This window comes from Leguminivora glycinivorella, chromosome 2 (assembly GCF_023078275.1).
Source record: "Leguminivora glycinivorella isolate SPB_JAAS2020 chromosome 2, LegGlyc_1.1, whole genome shotgun sequence".
NCBI lineage: Eukaryota > Metazoa > Arthropoda > Insecta > Lepidoptera > Tortricidae > Leguminivora > Leguminivora glycinivorella.
In genome coordinates this window covers 17,435,186-17,453,674 of record NC_062972.1, presented here as the reverse complement: position 1 = coordinate 17,453,674, position 18,489 = coordinate 17,435,186, and the positions used below count along the sequence as shown (strand labels likewise).

The following is an 18,489-nucleotide window of genomic DNA, read 5'->3' as shown; positions in this document are numbered from 1 at the left end:
GTGTGGGTGTATAAAAAACAGGAACTTGATATTGTACCAATAATGTATCATATTATCCTTATCCCCATATTGCCTATTAGAAAAAAAATCGACTTTGTATTACTCAATTTTGTTATCTCTGACCTCAGTTTTGTAAGTACATAATATTTTTATTGGTTGTACCATAAAGTAATTACTTACTTGATAACTTAATTTATTCAAATATGTACCTATTGATGTCGGTTACTTTGGTTGTGTTGCGAATGGTCTCATTTCTGATACGATCTCACAAAGAGACTCCTAGCATAGCCCTCTCCATTGCCCTTTGGGTGACCTTGAGCTTTCTTATGACCGCGTACCGGAAGGCGAAGCGTGGGTAGGCCCCCCACAAGGTGGACTGATGACCTGGTGAAGGTCGCAGGAGTCCGCTGGATGCGGGTGGCGCAGGACAGGTCATTGTGGCAATCTTTGGGGGAGGCCTATGTCGAGCAGTGGACGTCTTTCGGCTGATATGATGATGATGATGATGATGATGTATTGATGATGAACCTAAATACACAGGTAAATATGTACAACTCAGGGTTAGTGGGCTGTCATCTGTCAAATTCCATATAAAATGGTGGGTTAACTCTCCATTTTCGTTGGTGCAAGTGGCGCTAAAAGTTCTAAAAACCTCTAACATGTAAGTTAGGTAGGTACTTTATATCCACACTTACCTGAATTTGCGGAAAGCAATGTCTAGTTCCTTAAGGAATAAATTCAGCGTTCGATAAGAGCCATCCGGGATTTGCTTTTTAAATGTCCCGAGCTGAGAATAGGGGCTTACGCAGATATATGGCTTGCCGGGTGGGATTTTCTTGAAATTGTAGGTTAGCGAGGTTTGCTATTCGGCGGTGGCAAACAAATTCTTATTGCAGAAACATGTAACATTCATTTCACATGCAATGAAGACAAAATAATAAATAAGTGATGATTTTTCTATACCCTGTCGCTTTTAATCGTTTGACAATTTTGTATGGCATATTATTTGCCGGTTATGCCGGTGACTGTACCTACTGGCGGGTAATTTTAAGTAATCGACTTTAGTTCAAGTTTTACTCGTACATGTATTATTAAATAGAGAAAAATATGTGTCCAATGCCACACACATAGCATGTGCCTTCAGTAAACACATATATAACTCTAGTTTATAATGTAAACATAAATAGCCGGCCGGTCGAGTTTGGTTACATTATTTAATTATCATGTAAACTAAATAAAAAATCTATAAAACATGGTGATAGGACACCTTGCATAACAGGCAGCTATAGCTGCTTATTTTTCTAAGAACCAACTTAGAGGCGAGTTATCAAAAGCAGAATATTTAACAAAGTAGAAACTCGCTGAAGAACTATAAAGTTTTGCATCTCGACGTTGTAAATGTTTTATAGCCTCATGGTAAAAGGATCTATATATTTACTAGAATATTACGTCAATCTCTGAAGCTATAAATCCAAATTGTAATACTGAAATAAATAGTAATTTAAGTAGGTTAATATTGAACTATAACTGCCTTAAAATCTTTTAGATAGGATAGCCCAAATATATTTGCTGATAAAGAATTTTTACGATAATTTTAAAATACGTTCTCTGTTATTTAAATACGGATTTACTCACGTTAATACATCGCATTCGGCAACATATTTCGGTGCAGAGTCAGAGGAAGAGTGCATACATACGTTTATTTCAATATTAGAAAATGTCTCACGAAAGTTTAGCGTCTGTCCTCTGTTGATACATAAACACAATACACACGTATTTTTAGACGAGATTGCATGTGGGTACAGTTGAGTTTACAACACGGCCTTAAACAAATTTTGTCTTATAGCTATTATATTGATGAATTAATAACTATGGGAGACATTTTTGACCAACTTTTGTAAACCCATATTTTTACACCTGACTGTAGGTACATAATAATTAGCCGTATAAAAATTATAATTTCCGCTACCTCAAGGTTGTCTGGAAGAAATCGCTCTTTAGCGATAAGACCGCCTGTTGTTTACCTTTGTTCGTGTTGTTTCTTTGTTTTGTATTGTTGTATTTTATCAAGGTGTGCAATAAAGAGTATTTGAATTGTATTGTATTGTATATTTATACTTGCAGACGATATTTAGTATAATTTTCCAATTTTATCAAACACAAACCCATGTTTAAGTTCAAAAACTTGCGTAACGTACAGTATCCTAAATAAACCTAAACCCCTTACCTCAACGATCCTTCCAGTCCAGGCCCTGCCATGAAACTATTTTCTTAACATTTAACATCTTGCTGTAAACCGTAACATTCGGGCCCTTTGACGGTCACTAACCGCAGACCCTAATTTTCCCAATTAAAAGTTTTATCTCGTAATTAAGAGGCATTCTTATGTTTGGTATTTTATGTGGGTTGTAGGTTGTTTATCAATGTCAGATGTGACTGGTATCTAATGATGGAAGGTGGGTTAATTGCTTGAACTTGAAATTTAGTAACGCCTAAACTTTTGGGTAAGTATTTTACAAAGTGTGTTACATGTCACTTAAATAGACTGAGGGGTCACGGTCGCTGCAATTACTGTTTGCATAAATGGGGGTGGAAAGACTCTGCAATGTGCGAGTGTGGCGAAGAAGTCCAAACTATGAAGCATATAATTCAGCGATGCCCTCTGCACTCATACTCGGGACCACCAGAAGACCTGCTGCGCCTAACACCCGACGCAATTGCGTGGCTGAGCGCACTGAATATTGACATTTAGTTTAAATTGTAATTGTATTTTAATTTGTATTCTCTGACATTCATATAACTGCCTGTTTTTGTGTATGCCATACGATTAAATAAATAAATTTTACAAAGTGTAAACAAAGTACGCAGTAAGGTAATTGGGCAAATGTAGTCTTCGAGTAAATAAATTCGACTCATCATTTTAATTTACTACGTCAAAGCCGATAATGAAGCTGATCAGGCTATTTCGAGATTTAAAATATTGTGGGATGTTTTGAGATATGAATATTTGTCCTCGTAATGTCTAAATATTTCGAAATATTACTTAATTCCAATTAAAGAGCCTAAAATGAGACGGAATAATTAAGGAAAAATTTAGACATTAATGCTTGTTTTACACGGGATCAGTACTTGTCATTAGTAAAGGTGGTTAGGGACTTATATCTACATACTATCAGCTGCAAAAGTGCAAGGCAAATATATAATAAAAATCATTTATTCACAATATAATATACATACAAATACTACAATTTAATTAAAAGTAACTTAAAATACATATTTACAAATAAACTAACTATTAAACCCCGCTCCTTATCGTTTCTGGTGCAAAAGTACCCCATAATACTTATGGCGTTACCCCTCTTTAAAAACGATTCAGCGCGGGGGCCCTCTCCTTTTTGTCGTAATCTACGGCTTTTTGTCAATTAAATGATACATAATGTAAAAAAAACTAATGTCTATACATTGAAATAGTTATTTACTTGTGATACCAGTAGTCAATGGAACGAGTAGTTGTCCGTCTCGTCACGCCCCAGCGCTTCTGTTTTTCGTCCACGCCAAATTAGGATCGGTACTTGTTATACAAAAAAAGGTTCGTCCCTAGGAATTTTCCTTGTTATTTGTTTTCTACGAAGTCAATTTGGTAGTTCAAAGTTACCTTATTTCCTTTGGGAAATACTGCGAGCCAACAGATGTAGGAAAATTGATTATAAAAAGTTGGACTTGCAGGACTAGCGATAGCGCCTTAAGGTTAGGCCGAAACAATAAATCATGTCTCCCCGTTGTCTTTTTATCTCAAAATTATTATCCCATTGACATCATAAAGGACACGAGAACAAAGAGTAAAGATTGATTTGCCGTCTCGCAAATAAATATTGAATAAGGATTTAAACTGACCAGTAGTCAATTTGATTAAATCCTTACTCTCTCATGGTCTAACAAAGATCATGATATTTCCAAAGTGGTACTTACACACCAAACGAGTGATGGTGATGATGCTCTCATAGACGTATCCGTCAACAGGGATAACCCGACAATTTAAGTACTTATTCTGACGACGTGAATGGTGTGACAAGTCATGCAATAAAGCTCACCTATCGTCATAGGAGTAGGTATGTGTATGTATGTGTATGGCTTAGGGCCGAGATTTTTTAGATGATGTTGGCAGAGCTCAATTTTATTAATTAAATAAGTACTATCCGAAATCAAGACCTGTGGAGTATATGCCAGCAAACACCCATTGACGAGGAAATCGCGACACGAAAATGGAGATGGATTGGACACACTCTTCGGAGAGGGGGAAGAAATAATGCGAGCATTGCTTTCGACGAAACCGCAGAATGCAAGCCGTGGCCCCGGGCGCCCTGTTGACTCATGGAAGCGGTCCGTCGAAAATGAGCTACGAGCGGCTGGTTTGAGCTGGAGCGAGGCCACGAGGGTCGCTGAAGATAGAAAGGCGTGGCGCGAGCTTGTGAAGGCCCTTTGCACCTCTGGGGTGCCTTAGGACTACAACAACAAATAAGTATTAGGTTTGTAACGTTTGCATATGAAATGTCGTTGCATTAGCTACAGAAATTAAGCGCTGTTATTCCAAAAGTAATACGAATTATGAACAAAGCCCCGTAAGCATTTCAAGTTTGTAAGCAGTTTGCGAACGCGGAAACTAAAGAGTACTTGTAAAGCGACACGTTTGGAGATGTAGTCGCTTGCAAAGTGACTCGGAGTTGCGGTGGAGCGCATTAGCGACAGCTTCGTGCGAGGAGAGTTTTTCAAACATTGAACCAGTTTACACACTACATATGGACGAGGAAATGTTGCAGCAAGATATGATGCCTGTGTATGAATGGATTGGTGAACATCTGTATAGTAAATTTTAATAGTAATAGTAAATAGTAGTAATTCAAATCAAGGGCGAACAGCCGAACACAACAGTCATCTTCTGGGCAAGTTCACTCCATCGTAGGCCACGTCTTTGCCTTTGGCTAGTCTGTGGTCAAGAGTAAGCCCATTCATAATAAAAAAAGTAGTAAAATCGAACATATTACGTGAGTATGTAGATATATTATTTACCCACCAGCAGCGGCTGGTCCATACAAGCCGATTCCCACCGGCTTGCCTAAAATTGATTACTATTTAGTAAAGTACCTAATGCTAAGGTAGGTTTATTCTTGCTCAGTGTTGCCTAGCAGAAATTATCACCAGCCGCCACTGTTACCCATCTATCTTGAATTTACGATAAAGGTCGAAATTGTATGAATATATCTTGAAACAAATGTTAGCGATCGATACCTACTCATAATAAAATGGTACTAAACTCTTCACTGTGTTTTGCTGTATTTTTGTTTGAAGACACGTAATTTTTGCAGAATCGCCATTTTTAACGATCGTCATCAACTTATTATTGACGTAGGTATATTTGTAAGTTTGAGTCAGTCCGTAAGTTAATTAAGTATGCGTTGTATAAATCAGGAAATAATATAAGTAACTTAGATAAGCAATTTATTTAGTAATTTATGTATAAGTAATTTAGATATTCTAGGTACGGACGGTTTGCTATTCTCGGTGGCACTGAATCGCTACATTTTCTTACAGCCGTGTCAGTTTGCCCGAGTTTAAGTTCAACTCGCCTTGGTTAAACTTGGCTTATCTTTCTCGCAGCTCTACTTCAAACATGTTTCTCTTCTTGTGTTTTTAAAACCCGATTAACAAGGGATTTATTTGAGTTGAGAATAAAACCTTAGATGAGGTTTAATTTTAAAATAAGCTTCATTTTATTAAAATGTTTACTCTGCAGAGTATTGTATAAATTAAATAGTTGCCTATCAGCAGCCTGGTATTACCATCGGCAACACTGTACATTTGTAATCCTTATTACAAGGGCATAAAGTCTACCGATGGTTAGTTAAGGGCATTTGCAAAATTTGGGACCCCCCTTTTTCAGTTTTAGTTTTTGAGAACGGAAAGAGTGTGCGAGTAAAGGCTAATCGTGCGCGATAGACCGTGAGAAACTGGCGCGTGTTGGAGCGTGTGCAATGAGGAGGCACACTGACATTTTATCCCACCAGGCGGCGCCTGTGCAAGTGTCTAGACATGTCACTGTCATTCATATATTAGAGAGGGAAAAAACATATCATCTTCTCGCTCTCACGTATGGAATAATACGAGTAGGGTGGCGCCATCTGTCATAACCTTTGAGTGTGCCTCCTCATTCACACAGTTTTACTGAAGTTTTTATTATTGATAATGAAATAGTCGAGCGGAAGTAACTAGTGTTTACCTTTTAAGCTACGGAACCCTTAAAACGGTGGCTATTCAATAAAATTTCCGCTTACCGTAAATATGATATCCTGGATCCAGGTTCTGCTCCCTGCAACAAAAAGATACAAACAATAGCTTATTTTTATGCTATACATAAAAGCAATTTATTTGCAGATAAAGTCATATTCATCGGGTGACAAGCAAAAGTCACTAAGTAATAAGGTACAGCGGGGCAAATCTCAACTTGGAACTAATCAATTTTTTTCTATTACATTTTACACATAGATGCACGGGAAGCATGGTCGCGCGATAGACGATAAAATAGCAGGCCGTCCCTATCGCACTATTTGTAAGTGCGATAGGGACGGCCTGATATTTTATCGTCTATCGCGCGACCATGCTTCCCGTGATGATGTTGAGTTCTACATGTATCCACTGAACGCGCCTACCATATACAGTGCGTAAACGTAATAAGGGCGATAAATGAAACCAGGCATATAATTCAATATTGTTATCATTAATTAAGAGGTGTTTTTGAGTTACTCTTAATTTTCAGCCCATAGTTAATTTTTGAAAAATTACCCAGCAGCAATGTACTGTAAACGTGGTTGCGATGACAATCAATGACAACTGTCAACTAGCGTTTAACGCGAGTGTGTTTGCATTACGTTGCGGGCCGAATTAATTTGTATGGATAAAAAAAATACTTAAATTTTAAGTAAAAGTTATCAAATTCCATTTTTTATATACTCACCACCGTTAAGAGGTTCGCCCGTATTAGGTTTACACCCTGTATAACCAGTGGACACTCTATTTAATAATGCAAACATTGTAAAACATGGAAAAAATGGACCAGTTACATTTGCCCTCCAGTCAAGATTCGCCCCGCTGTACCTTACCACGTTCTATTAAAAGACACATTTTTTGTTATTTTTCTTGTTAACTTACGAATTATGTAAGTAATAATGACTTACCAGAAAAGTTAAAAAGCGAGGATACGAAAAATTACCGCATTAGTAAATTACAGCCTATTTAATCGCGTAAAACTTACGTTTATATTTAACCCGACGTTTCGGACATGACATTACGTCCGTGGTCACGGGTAGACTGGCTGGGAGTTGTATCAACATCTTCTAGCTGTACGAGTTTTTCGAACTACCCGCACTTGATTGTCATCAGTCACTTTTACGCTAGGGTTGCCACTCTGCCTACATACAACACTCACGACGTAATTTCAATCAAAATGAAGGGCAAGGGATTTCATCTTCGTGGAATCCAGTGATTAGCAAGAGTAAACGTGAGAAAACTTCCGGTCCCATACAATCGTATGTCGTGAGTGTTGTATGTAGGCAGAGTGGCAACCCTAGCGTAAAAGTGACTGATGACAATCAAGTGCGGGTAGTTCGAAAAACTCATACAGCTAGATGTTGATACAACTCCCAGCCAGTCTACCCGTGACCACGGACGTAATGTCATGTCCGAAACGTCGGGTATAAATAAACGTAAGTTTTACGCGATTAAGTCCCGTTTTAATTTTAATAATATGAGTGAATATCGTGTTAGTTTAAATCAATATAGAAAGCCTATTTATTATTTTTTATTGTACAGATAAATTTAGTTTTAAACTGCTAAGAGAAAATATATGTTTTCCTCATGTTGAATTATTTTTTATTGAAAACATTGTTATCAGTATTTAGTAGGTGCACAAACATGAATGTAATAAACCTCTGGAACATTCGATTTCCAGGTGAAGGACGAGACGTCTTTGAAACGTGACAAAAGGGACTAATGGATAGTGTAGAATAGATACCTGGAACTTTAGGTACTTAAAGCATATTTATGCAGAAAGTATTTGGGGTCACTGATTTCAATAAAATTAAGGCCTTTCCGTCTACAGGCGTTAGCTTAGAATCGGCGTACTGAAGAACAGGCCCCGTAGCCGAATGGCATATCTCCGACGCCAAACGAAAACGAAACGTAGCCTCGCTCTGTCGCGCCACTACGCAAGCGCGATAGAGATAGATATCTACTAGCGCTTCGTTTCGTGAGCGTTTCGTGAGCGATTGTGCCATTCGGCTAGCCACCCTGATTTCAATAAAATTAAGGCCTTTCCGTCTACAGGCGTTAGCTTAGAATCGGCGTACTGAAGAACTGGTCGACTATAACGTGCACCCGAATTATTGTATAATCATAATATAGGATATAATAATAACATTAAAAATAGTTCAGCTAAACAATAGATGATTGTAGTATTTACACTACCGATTTATTAAAGTCATACCCTGGGCAGCGATTTCGATAGATAGCTGGTGCAAATGTTAATTTAAACGTCAAACGTCTAATAAAATTGTAACGTTTACTTAATTCTTGCGCAGACGAGGCTAACAAAATCGGTGCCAAGTTATCTTGGCCTGACTTTAGTGTCAAAATAATGTTTTTGGTTGATGGAAATGTGACACTTTTGGCACAGAACGAGCATTGACACATGGTACTGCGGGGATCTTTTGAATCATTGTTCGAATCGAGCAGAATAAATCGTTGTCAGCGAGATGCCTTCGCAAATGGCAGCTAACTGATATCATTCCTTTAGGATTCAAATAGGTTAATCGGTTTGATGTCAGGAACACGTTCGCTTGCATTTTTTTTATAAATTTTATCATCATCGAGTTGTTGTGTGATGTTTGAATTCTTTTGTAGTATTATGTAACTGAACACTTTCCAATTGTAAAGAAAATGTAGCATTAAAATATAAGTTCTCTGGAAAACATTCTGCGGCATCAGCAAGTGCAAGTCAGCAGGCGTCGTTACGCCCGGTCGTTTTTCCTTCCTAAATTAATATTAACCTAGTTATTTTGTGCAAAGACTAAACACAACTGTAACCTGTTTGGATGGAAGCCATTTATCATGCTAATATAAATGCGCATACGAGGTACACACGAATTGCATTACGGCGAGTTGAGCAGCGCATACAGGTATTCCTACTTAGCGCAGTACGGGTTTAACGTATAATTTAAAAATGTGAGGCGTTGCTGCACTTTAGGAATTGACTGAGGTGCGCTGAGAATCACAGCAAGATTTTAGGGGAGCTAAAATAAGTTAAAGGAAAGTGGGTAGTTGCAATCTACTAAAGCTACTACCGATAACTGCAATAAAAGTTGCTCAGTATGACGCCGTAAATTATTGCAAGGTATTAAATAAACATCAATAGAATACATCCTCACACCCATACAAAATATTTATGAAACAGTAAGTAGGTAAACATTTCGAGATCCCGATCGACTCTATGATACAGTTCTGTGGGGATACCCCCATTTGCCAGAATTTCATTTGCCATAATTTTATTTGCCATCCTATTCAACAATCATAATATTGTTTCTCATAACATCTTATGCCATAATCATTGTTTACTATATTAATCTAGTGCCAGAAACTTTGTTTCCCATAAAGTCAGTTTCCATAATTTCATTTGTCAGAATCATCGAAATCCGTAATTACCACATTCCATACCATCATTTGTCATACAAATTAGCGTCCAGAAAAGTCAATTTCCATAATGTGCTTTGGCAGAATCGAAAACTACTATATTAGGTACTAGAAGGACTAGAGAATGAAACTGCTATCAGAAAGTAGGTTAGGTTAGGTTAGAACTGTGACCCCCTGGAAAATGAAACTGCTATCAGAAAGTAGGTTAGGTTAGGTTAGAACTGTGAACCTCTGGAAAAGGAAACTGCTTGAAAAGTAGGTTAGGTTAGGTTAGAACTGTGACCCCCCGGAAAATGAAAATACTATCAGACAGTAGGTTAGGTTAGGTTAGAACTGCGACCCCCTGGAAAATGAAACTGCTATCAGAAAGTAGGTTAGGTTAGGTTAGAACTGTGACCCCTGGAGAATGAAACTGCTGAAAAAGTAGGTTAGGTTAGGTTAGAACTGTGACCCCTGGAAAATGAAACTGCTATCAGAAAGTAGGTTAGGTTAGGTAATAATATGGGCAACAATTAATATGGCAATAATTGCTTATGGCGTTTGAATATTCTATGAAACCATATTATTGCACTTAATAATATGGCTAACAAATAGTATGGCATTGTATGATTATGGAAGGTAATATTCGGATAAACAACGAGTATGTCATATGATTTTTATGGTAAACAAATCATTCGGGCAAATGAAATTCAGGCAAGTTAGATTCGGGCAAATGAATATTATGTTAAATGACTGTCGGGCAAACAATAGACAACCAGTTCTGTGTGCGTAGCCGAATGCACAAACGCTCACGAAACGCTCACTATAATATCTCTTTCGTATTGGCGCGACAGAGCCAAACTACATTTCTGCGGCGTTTCGAATCGCAGAAATGCCATTCGGCTTCGGGGCCTGTTCTGTGTGTATTATTAGCTTACTACATTTTATGCTACAACACAGTTATAACTAATATGGATTATATTTACTTAATACATAATAAGCTCCTTTAATCTTCAATGCTTTCCCAAGCAAACGTAATAAACGTAAAATAAGGATGTAAGATGTATATTTGACGACCGGTCTGGCTCAGTCGGTAGTGACCCTGCCTGCTAAGCCGCGGTCCTGGGTTCGAATCCCGGTAAGGGCATTTATTTGTGTGATGATCACAGATATTTGTTCCTGAGTTATGGATGATTTCTATGTATATAAGTATGTATTTATCTTTGCTTAGTTTGGGGCTAATTTGGTCTATGTAAGGTGTCCCCAATATTTATTTATTTATTTATTTATATAAAGCGGGGTAGAATTACATCAACTGGTCGTCGATGATAGTCTTTGATCTGATTTTTAGATCAAAATCTGATTTTTCACGATGACGTACCTAGTATAGATGTCGCTAAAAATAGCTGGCTATATATTTTTTCCGGTTAGTACGGTTAGTTTCTACGCATGCTTCTTTATCCGTCACCGCGAGCAGAACGCGGTCAAGTCGTGCTCACGAATATTTTACGCTCAGGCTGGGGTGTACGATATTTTATGACATCGACGTTGAAGTAGTCAATTTATATTGACATACTTGAATTTACTTGAAAATAGATACAAAGTAACTTATTAGGTGAGCAGTTTTATTCGCAATTACTTTTCTTTCTGTGTCCGATATGAAGCATCATATTGGTATGTGATTGATTACATTACTCGTACGTAGCGTAAAATGGTCATCGCGCTCTATCACTCCTTCATAATTTTATTAATCTATAGGGTAGATACATTGCGGTATTTGATGGCTATGCAAAATTCTATGTAATCTCAACAGCCCGCAATGTAACTAAAATCGCATGCCAGTTCGCACGCCGTCTAAATAAGGCCTGTGATCTTGGCTGTTATACCTCTATACGAGAGAGGATAACCACGTCTACACAGGCGGCAGGTGTAGTGCCCGAGTAAGTGGGGATGAAGAAACTTATTTTCAACCAGATGATTATCTTCAACAGCAAACCTAATTTGCACATTAAAGTACAGTCATATATTTTAATTTAATAACATTGAAAACCTGTTTTCCTAATACGTAGTAAGGAGTAACTTTCTAAGTAGAGGGCCGGGTAATAAATTTTATCCAAATGTTGCATAAACGACGGTGTTTGTGAAGCAACACACGAGATGCTGGCAAATATATTCCGGATAACGTCTGCTCCACGTATTTTATGATGCTTAAACCTTTTATGGAATGAAGAATTTGCACTAAAAGGGAAATAAAACAGCCATTACATAATGAGACCGAGGTTAAAATGTGCCTAAAATTAAATTGTAAATTGTTAGGCCATAAGGCCAAACATTATCACCATTAATCAATATGTATAACGGCCACTTGCACCAACGAAAATGAAGGGTTAACCCGAGGGTTAACCTACCATTTTATATGGAATTTGACAGATGCCAGGCCAGCCCACTAATCCTGAGTTAAGTGGTTGGTGCAAGTGGGCCTACGAGTAAACAAACTTGTTTATTTTTTTAAGCTAATGACTGAAGCTAGGCGAAATCCAGAAAAGTTTATATGACATTTTAATCTTGTAATGTGATCCGGAATACACTGTTATATTTATTTGGTTTCCTTATGTGTGCCTTCAATATCAAAACTTACAAAAAGGGGAGACTAGTTATTCGGCGGGCTTGGCGGCAAGAGTAATATTAACGAGTAAACAATTGGAACCCGTACTCAAAGTAAACTGGTAAAACCCCTTTGAAATGGGATCCCTAACAGATAGGATCGCGTTTACAGCGGGTACCAGTAAACCGAGAAAGGACCAGTAAGTATAGCCGATACCCATTGCTTTTCCGTATACGTAATAAATATAACGATAGTTATTAAATAACTAATTTTGTTAAGCAAGGGGGCAAAGTTGTTGTTTAGCCACTTGAAAGTTTGAACCTTTCAATACCCAATTTAGGTGATATTTCTTGAGTAATGAAACCACAGTTACAACATAAACTCCACTATATTTCTACTAATTTTGGTTATCGGAGCAAGCGATATATTCCGAAATTGAGTCATTTATCTTTGCCTTGGACGGTATTAATTATTTCGAACAGTTAAATAAACTTTGGCCTATATGAAACCCAACATTCAACACACTAACGCAAAAATATTATTGATAAATTATAAATAAAATCAAACTGAGTGAAGTCCGAAAGAACGTATTGTTAAATATTAACCAAAACCATCATTTAAAAGGCAATTCAACCAGCCAATACAGAAAACATCTCAAATTTTGCTCCATCATGTGGATAAAATGCAACTTACACCAGCGAATATCTACATAATTTAGCCTACTGCACCTTGTTACTAGTTTTTCAACCTGCGTTAAAATGTTATTTAGGTATATAAAATGCAGTCCCGTTTAGCTTACCGCTTTCCTGCGGGCACTGTGGAACGTCTAGAGCAATATTGTTGAGTGGCTCTCTCTTACGAGTTTTATCCGGCGTCCCATTGCATCTCGCGAGATAAAATGCAGAGCAAACGTACGGCAGCTATACAAGTTCCTTTTACACTTTATTGTACTTCGATATTGAACATGTTAACGCCGTTCCACTTGGTCGTGAGGTCAAACTTGAAGTACCGATGTTTGAATAAACAATACAATACAATACAATACAATACAATACTCTTTATTGCACACCTCACATAGTTTACAAGTAATACACAAGAAACAAAACAAATTAAACAGAGGTAACAACAGGCGGTCTTATCGCTTAAGAGCGATCTCTTCCAGACAACCTTTGGGTACTGGAGTTAATATAATCAGAATATATGGTAGGTGACTCTAAGAAATATGAGAAGTAGAATTTAAATTCAACCAAACAACACAAAACACTCATTCAAATAGACCTACATAAATAAGTATAACCATAAACATACACACATAAATACAAAAGGTTTATATTCATAAAGAAACAAACAACAGTGTCATTCATAAAATCTAAGGAAGGGAAAGATAGTATATTTTAAGGTTTGATTTAAAAGAGGCAATAGATTGAGAACGTCTTAACTCAACAGGGAGAGAGTTCCACAGTCGAATAGCTTGGAAAGTAAATGAACGATTATAAAATTTGGAAGATGAAGATGGCACAGATAGAAGGAAATTTTGAGAGGATCTAATTGAATTAAGATAAGAGAAACGCTCCTTGAGATAGCGGGGAGTTGCTGGATTAAAAAGTATAGAATAAAGAAGAGAAATTATGTGAGAATTCCGACGACGACGGATGGGAAGCCATTTTAGTTGAGATCGAAAACTGGAAACATGGTCGTATTTGCGCAGCCCAAATATGAACCGAATGCAGACATTTTGAATGCGTTCAAGCTTACTTAGCTGATCCTCAGTAATATCCAAATAAGAAATGTCAGCATAATCAAGAATGGGATGAAGTAATGTCTGAGCAAGCGCAATCTTTGTAGGAATAGGTAGAAAGTTACGAAGTCGCCTGAGGGAACCTATAGCGGCAAACATCTTCCTGCTCACTTCGCTCACTTAAGGTACCCAGGTTAGAGAGTTATCCATGATAACGCCAAGATTTCTCATCAAATCATCAAACACCACCGGAGAAAGCTTAACGAAATCGATTTGGGAAATCAGTTTAGGGCTGCCAATCACAATCACTTGAGTTTTCCCTGGTTTTACTTTAAGGCCATAATTCTGACTCCAATCTGATAAACGTTTCAAGTCACGATTTGTGCCCTCTATGACTGAATCGAGTTCATTGAGCACTCCCTGCGAATAAATTTGAAGGTCGTCAGCATAAAGGTGATAGTAAGAAGAGAGATTAAGAGTGATGGAGTTAATAAATATAGAAAATAAAAGAGGGGACAGCACACCGCCTTGTGGAACACCAGCCAGCGTGCTGCACCAAGAAGAATAAGAGTTATCAATCTTTATTCTTTGCCGACGACCAACCAAATAACTAAAAAACCAGTCAATCGCCGCATCAGATATGTTAAGAGACCGTAATAAAGCGAGCATAATGTCAAAATCAACCGTGTTGAAGGCATTGCTAAAATCTAAGAGAGTAAGAACAGTAAGTTTCTTATCGTTCATACCCATTCGGATGTCATCGGTGATTTTGACAAGAGCCGTAGTAGTGCTGTAGCCAGGACGGAAACCAGACTGAAATGGATTTAATAGGTCATTTCTATTCAGAAAGGAAGTTAACTGTCTATGTACTAGCCGTTCAAGGACTTTGGATAAGAAAGGTAGAATGGAGATGGGACGATAATCAGAATAAGAACTGGGGAAACTAACAATCTTATTTATCAGAATTTTATGTAGAGAATGAGGTTAGTATTAATATTATAATACATAATTGTTTACTTTTTCTTACTATCAAAGCAACATAAATTGGAAATAACAAATATGTAGTATATTTTTCTATACCAGTGACACCCATTAGGTAAAACTACACGGAAACTATTCATACCAAGTTAGTCAGATAAAACGACGCGACGGCAGTTTTTTTTTATTAGAGGACGCTGGTAAAGTACACCGGAAAGTTTTTATTTAATACCAACAACGTGCGAAAAGTCTGATCAAAAAGAGTAGAAATTAAAAAGTGGCAACATCGTAGTGTTGTCCCGTTTTCTCACACACATTGATTTGAAAGGGATGACACTGCAATGTCGCGACTTTTAACCCTTAAATGCATGGCCTTAACAAAGATTTATTCAAATTTGAATTTTGACATGCTGTCAATAGAGTCAAAAATACATGATGCATATATACATCACTATGCATTTAAGGGTTAATTTCTACTCTTTTTAGTCAGACTATATTAGTACACAAAAATGTATTCTTTCCAAATTGTATTGCTCCGCACGTCACAAAAACACTAATTTTAATATGGAAATAAATTTAATCTAATTTGTTCCTCTACGGAATAAAAACTAGGAACGGGAAACACATGGCACGTTGTTCGTTGGTTTATTTGTACTATATGTACGATTTCTGAATTTGCGGTAATGTTGAATATCAAAGCATATATGAGTATTTAGAAGGCCTTAACCCTCATACGCTACTTATTACTTCCGATAATCTATCAAGAGCTTATGGGTGTAGTATCAATCAATCATATTCCATATTCACCTTTGTAAAATACCATGGTTGCATTGAATGGATGATATGGATATAATCTAATGATGCTATAAGGATGTTCTTAGTAGCTCTCACTACCAACTCTCACCACTGAAGTGATGCAGGCATTTTAAATGTTAACACAAACTGCTTGGTAGTATACTATACATAAATAGTTTCTAGAGTGGCATTCTTGGAAAGCTCGATTATACACACACAAGCAGCAGGTCTGCTGTGTCTAATATCAAATAGACACTTTGCTCTTTCTGAGCGAGCACATTTACTATATGCAAAGAGGATCGATTATTATAGAGAATTACTGTCAAAGTAAAATGTGTAATCACTGTGCAACGGCTGCCATCTCTCGACACAGGCTTAAAACTTTTGAACCTCAGTTTTGACAATTTGGCCCATATTCTTAGCTTGGTATGTTAGAATGCCAAATATTAATATTAGCGCCATCCCCGAAAGGTAGCCCATCTAGCGTCCCCGAAACTAGGTGTAATGTCCTGTCCGTCCGTCCGTCCGTCCGTCCGTCCGCGGATCTAGGCCACCGAAAGCTGAAATTTGGTACCTTTTCAATATTTTTTTTTTCATTTCAACCCCAACGTGTGATATATTGTTGGATAGGTATTTAAAAATGAATAAGGGTTTACTAAGATCGTTTTTTGATAATATTAATATTTTCGGAAATAATCGCTCCTAAAGGAAAAAAAAGTGCGTCCCCCCCCCTCTAATTTTTGAACCATATGTTTAAAAAATATGAAAAAAATCACAAAAGTAGAACTTTATAAAGACTTTCTAGGAAAATTGTTTTGAACTTGATAGGTTCAGTAGTTTTTGAGAAAAATACGGAAAACTACGAAACCCTACACTGAGCGTGGCCCGACACGCTCTTGGCCGGTTTTCTTAATGGTTCTGAGGTACGTTTTTTTCTTAGACTTTATCTGTCTTTACGGAGTTACATATTATGACTTTGATAATGTATTGTATTTTGCAAAAATATGTCGAAAATTTATATAGATGGCGCTATCTACGGGCCCTGTCCTGTCTCCAGTTATGGAATTTAGCTTAAGGGATTAAATTCGGGGAAAAAATACAAGAAAACAAGGATTTAATATAATTCAAGCGATTAACATTATAGCGCTATCTAGTAAATATTTGGACCAGTCAACAGCCTTATTATGATTTTTCTTGAACAGAAGGAACATATAAAACTTAATATATTGGCATATCAGATTTCATTCTCACATCGCGGAGTACGTCGAGCCTTAAGTAATATCTGAGAGTGCTTGCCCTCCGCTCCCTTGGGAGCCTACTAGAAATATGTGAAATATGGGCGTGAGTCGGCGTGTGGTTAAACAACCGGTATGCATATTTTACATAATATATATTTATATGTATGAAGTAGTATGTAAACATTTGCATTTATTTGAGTTGATGTTTGTTGTCTTGCCTGTGTTCACGAATAAATGTTTATTCTATTCTATTCTATTATTAATGTGATATTATTTTTAAATTATTTTGAATTTCAGCAGAATATGTATACCTGTGTTTTATTACATTACCTATTTTTGAGCATTATGTTTTACATACCTCACATTTATAAGTTTTTTACATACCTACAATTTTTATCAGTCATACTTTTACTGATAATTTGTAATTTGGTTAACAAAAAAAATAACATACAATTATGTAATTATCACACCGAAGTGTTGCAATTTATTTTTCGAATGTATATTATGTACGTGTACACAGTGTTAAGTTTTTACTAGGATATACTATTTGTAAATATTTTTACTAGAAACTTCAATGGCTTTGCGGAGGCATTTAATAACTTCCGATTGCTATAGTGTAGAACATAATCTTAATAGTTACTTTTATTTATTTATTTATTTATTAATAACAATATATTTACACGGCATTACAGACAAGCCAATACACCGAGAAATAGAGTATATACATTTTCGCTGTACACAAAATACAAATTTTATAACAAAACAAAACTTAAACAAAAATACTAGACAACCTGTCATCCATCGACTCACAAAACCTTAAACATTCATAACACACATTCGCCCATCTAGCTGTTATAGCTGTGCACAATAAAAAATCGAAAAACATAACATTTTAATGTGTAGATGTCTGACATAAAGACTCGTAACAAGTGCTACGACCTCGTAGATGCTTGAAGCGGTTTACATTTCCAATTATTTACCGCCTTGTAAATTATCTATCATTGTGACCTCGACACGTGTTACTAGCGAGCAAAACTAATATGTTCAAATATGATATGAATCTCCATAACCACCCACTTTGATTGAAATTATTTAAGGGCGTTCCCTGCGCCAATGACCTTCGATTTGAAACCATTGATATTATGATAGTTTCCAAAGATCACATTAACAGCATCGTCTTAAAACAAAATAGTATCTGATAATTACTTCACAGCTCATTGTTTCTGTGATATTTGGCATCAAAATTGAACAATTTTAGGGTCAAAAACTGTTTTCTTTGGTCATAAATTTTGTTTTAATTAGTTTAAAATTAAAGTCTCTCTTTATATGTTGTGTTGTATGGATACATGTAAAGTTATTTATCTATCTATATAATTTTCAGAAAAGTCAAAGTTTAATCCAAACATGTCAATTTCATG

At 36.7% G+C, this 18,489-nt stretch overlaps 1 protein-coding gene across 1 annotated transcript in view; it reads right to left on the bottom strand.

The window, feature by feature from the left end:
• LOC125238675 (Down syndrome cell adhesion molecule-like protein Dscam2) overlaps positions 1-18,489 on the bottom strand; it is a 213,030-nt gene that overhangs the window by 80,083 nt on the left and 114,458 nt on the right. Inside the window, exon 6 of the mRNA XM_048146068.1 lies at positions 6,330-6,364. Within this exon, the coding sequence (XP_048002025.1) occupies positions 6,330-6,364 (35 nt within the window). The remainder of the gene's footprint in view (positions 1-6,329; positions 6,365-18,489) is intronic.